Genomic DNA, 3,883 nt, shown 5'->3' with positions numbered 1-3,883 from the left:
ATAAGTGCCATCTTCTACAGCAAAATCACTTAGTATAACCAGACAACTTCACAACAGGAAAAAAAAGATGTTCCACAGGAATGGAGAGATTATTTATGCACAGACAGCTGAGGATCATTTCTAGCTTTCCATGATTCACTACACACTCTGGGAAGTTCAGTTCCCTTTTCTACAGTCCTACAACCAGACATAAAATAGCAACTAAGAACTTGGCCACAGGTCCTGCCTAGATGCACATCAACATGAAACAAAAAAATATTTATATAAATAAGTCAATTAAACTTTACAAAACTAAAGAAACACAAGACAAAATCCAACAATCAATAAAAACTGTACAGTATTGGTCAGTCTTTCATATCTGAAAAATGTGTCACTTAAAAAAGAGTTCTTCATTGTGTAAAATAAAAAGTCTTTTCCATCGGTGTTAGCTGGAATGAAAACTTGAAGACTCAGATTCCGTAGAAACAGAAGAATGTCCACCTCGCTTTCCTTTGGAGAGGATCTTGAGGCTGGACCCTCTGCTCACGGAGCTGAGCGCATGCTGGGCAGAGGTTTTAAATTTGGCTCCAAGGAAAGCATAGAGGATGGGATTCAGGCAACAGTGGAAAAAGGCCAGGGCCTCGGTGATGGAAATCCACTTGTGCACAGTGTTCTCAAACTCACATCCTTGTTTGATGATTTCCAGGAGGATAAAGGAGTCGATGCTGATCCCAATGTAGTAGGGCAGCCAGCAGGCGAAGAAAGCCAGGATGAGGATGACTGTGGTCTTGAGGGCCTTGCGCTTTTGGTGGCCCTTGGAGTGCGACAGCTTGGAGATGATAATGCAATAGCAGGACAGGATGACGATACCAGGCAGGATGAGGCCGACCATGATGTGCTGAAACTGGAACACAACCACCCACAGATCACTGGGGTACAGACGGTCACAGATGTATCTGTCATCCACCTCACTGACGCTGGCGAAGATAAAATCAGGAATAGTCAGCAGCAGTGCGGGCAGCCAGACACCAGCGTAGACCACCTTTTCAGCCAACAGCTTCCTTGGCCTCTGACTGTTGGTGGCGTGGACGATGGCCAGGTACCGGTCCAGACTGATGAAGGCCAGGATGAGGACACTGCTGTAGAGGTTGACTGTGTAGATGACATGGACGGCTTTGCACAGGAACTTCCCAAAGTACCAGTTTGCCACAGCATCAACTGCCCAGAAGGGAAGCGTGATGACAAAGAGAAGGTCGGCCACGGACAGGTGCAGCCTGTACTTATCGGTCATGCTTCTTAGTTTCTTCTGGTAACCCATGACCAGGATGACCAATCCATTGCCCACTATGCCAGTCAAGAAAATGATGGAGTAGATGGTGGGCAGGAAGATCCGGTTGAAATGGGCATTTTCCTCCCGGAAGCAGGGTTCCTTTATGGAGTCATAGTCCCCTGAGCCCAGTTCCTCCGTGTAGTTATCTGAAGTGTATATCTGCAAAAAGAGACAAGAGAATGGACATTCACTTCCAAGTTCAGCAGGCATTACCCAAGTTTTAAAAAGTTTTTGGTGTTTAAAAAAAAGCAATTTTAAAAACCCAATTCAGGCTAGCCTTCTTCAGGATATTCTGAAGTACTGGGGCAAGGGCACAAGAGAATTACTGTAGAATCCTCCTCCCCGTCTTCCCCCATAGTCACTTCATTATATCCGTCTTTAGTAGAGCCAATCACAAAATTCTTTGTTAGGACAAAAGGGCGCTGAGATCCTGAGGGTTTCAAAGTCACATCTTGGCTAACTCTTCTGCCCCGCCCATTAGAGTGAAGAAAAAAACCTTGGGAGGGGAAAAAAAAAAAAACAACCCATACACACAAAGAGGCCACTCCCAGGCGGCGTGGGGGTGGGGGGGGGGGTGCTGCGACGAGGGGCTGGGATTAACTTTTTGTATGAAGATTCGCCAAAAGAGGGAAGTGGGGAGGGAGGAGCAAAGGGGTCCAAAGACTCATTCTTCCTAAGGCCCAAAACATTATTTTTCCCACGCCCGTCTAAACACAAACCATCATGCGCTTCAAGCAACATGTAGCGGGGAAGGGGACCGCGGCCTTAAAATAAAGGACCTGCGGTGCTCGGGGTATTGGGCGGGAGTGTCAGAAACGAACAAATGGCACCCCCTCCCCCAAGCGGGCGCTGCTCCAGGGCGTGAGTCTCTTCTGCCATGCTCATGTTGGTCACTTGGCGCGTTTGGGACGTTAGGGAGCGCGGCATTTTCCTGGGTGGGGAAGGTCACGGGTTCTGCACCCGTGGTCCTCACCCCAAGTTTCATTTCCTCACTCTCCTGGGCCGCTTGCCACCCTGCCATGCATCCAGTCAACCGGGTCGGAGGTGGACAGCTGGAAGCCTCCAAGCAAGCGGGCACGCCAGGGGCCGGGTCGCCAGCCCCAGGCCACCGCGCCTGCCCACCACACCCACGCCCACAGCCGACAGGCCGGGGCTCCAGGGGTTCCGCGGGGCCGCCCGCTAGGCTCTGTCCCACGGGGTACTGGGGACAAATGGGCGGCTCCTCGGCGAGCGCCTTTGAATTGCGCGCCGCGGGAGGAAACGAAAAGCCTCCCTAGCAAGGGGGTTTCAAAAGGCTTCAGGAAACCACCGTCGGTTACACGCCGCAATTGGGCTTGGAGAGAGCTAAACGGTCTCCCCACTTGCACCTGCCCGTCTTCGCCGCAGCGACTGGGCAACCCAGGTGCGGTCCTAACCCCCCTACCTCCCACCCCGGTCCGCGTCTCCGCAGCGCACACCTCGGGGCTAGCAGCTGCGCGATGTCAAAGAGGAGTTCAAACCACGCATTTGACTTCTGCACGATCCCAAATTCTCGCAACTCGGGGCTCACTCACGGCCGTGGGACACCGGAAAGGTTTTCCCCTCAATCCCAAGGCGCGCGGGCTGCTCCTGGCCACCTCTTAGCTACTGCCACCACTCAGTCCCCTCAGGCGATCGGCACGGCGGGTCTACCCGCCCTTCCCGCCCTCTGCCCACTGTGCCCGGAGACAGGCACAGCCCCGCCGGCCACAAAGAGTTTAACAAACGCGCCCAACGGCAAGAAGGGTCCCCAGACGCTTTTGCCTTAAGTTAAGGCAGGGCACAGACTCCTTTTGGGAACTCAGGCCAAGCACCCTGCCCTCCACCTTTAAATTCAGAGAATGTAACTCGCTCCAAGAAATCCCCTCTCCCCCCAGGAACAGACCCTATGGTCTGAATCCCGGGGCAGCGCGCACGCCTTCCTGCACTTGTGCACAGAATGTTCTTAATGTTTGCAAACAGCGTGCAAGCCGCCGCGCGCCGCAGCATTCAAGCGGGAGACGCATGCAGCCATCAGAACGCTCATTACCATTTTTTACCCTCTACCCAACAGAGAAAGATTCCAATCCTACCCCCCCCCCCCCACATAGCCATAGTCAAGAAAACTTTTCGTGCCCCTCCTTTGGGGCACGAGCACCTCCAATGTTTCTGGTTGCTTCTGCCCACTCGGAGAGGGGCTGCGCTCTAAGTTCACGCGTTTGCACATTTATGACAAAGCAGGTTGAAACTGGACTTACACTGATCCCTTCCATGGTAATCGCTTGTTCCCCAGCCGCGGTGGCTACCGGACCACACTCAAGCCCTTGGAGTCACTTTGCTACCTGCTGCAGCAGCCAACAAACTGAAGTTTCTGGCCGAAGCCGGACTTATAAAAACACGCTCCGGGAACGGCGCATGCGCATCTCGCGGCGGAGGGGGAGAGAGGGCAGGCGAGAGGGAGGAGGGCGCAGGGGCGGGGCGGAGGGGTGAGCGCCCTGGGAAGCCCACGAGCCGCTGCTGTTCGCTGGTGGTCATTTCGCGGGTCTCCAGCCCTGCAGGACATCCCAGAGGCGTTCC

The 3,883-nt window shown here is 53.5% G+C and overlaps 1 protein-coding gene across 1 annotated transcript; it reads right to left on the bottom strand.

Annotated features, from left to right (window-relative positions):
• Window positions 1-367: 367 nt before the first annotated feature.
• CXCR4 (C-X-C motif chemokine receptor 4) lies at window positions 368-3,579 on the bottom strand. The gene is given in 4 exon segments (XM_069473136.1): window positions 368-1,468; window positions 2,140-2,181; window positions 2,184-2,240; window positions 3,565-3,579. Coding segments are annotated over 4 exon segments (1,158 nt in total). The 3' UTR covers window positions 368-424.
• Window positions 3,580-3,883: the final 304 nt, after the last annotated feature.

Source organism: Eulemur rufifrons, chromosome 1 (genome assembly GCF_041146395.1).
Source record: "Eulemur rufifrons isolate Redbay chromosome 1, OSU_ERuf_1, whole genome shotgun sequence".
Lineage (NCBI taxonomy): Eukaryota > Metazoa > Chordata > Mammalia > Primates > Lemuridae > Eulemur > Eulemur rufifrons.
The sequence above is the reverse complement of the archived record's forward strand: the minus strand, read 5'-3'. Positions and strand labels throughout refer to the sequence as shown.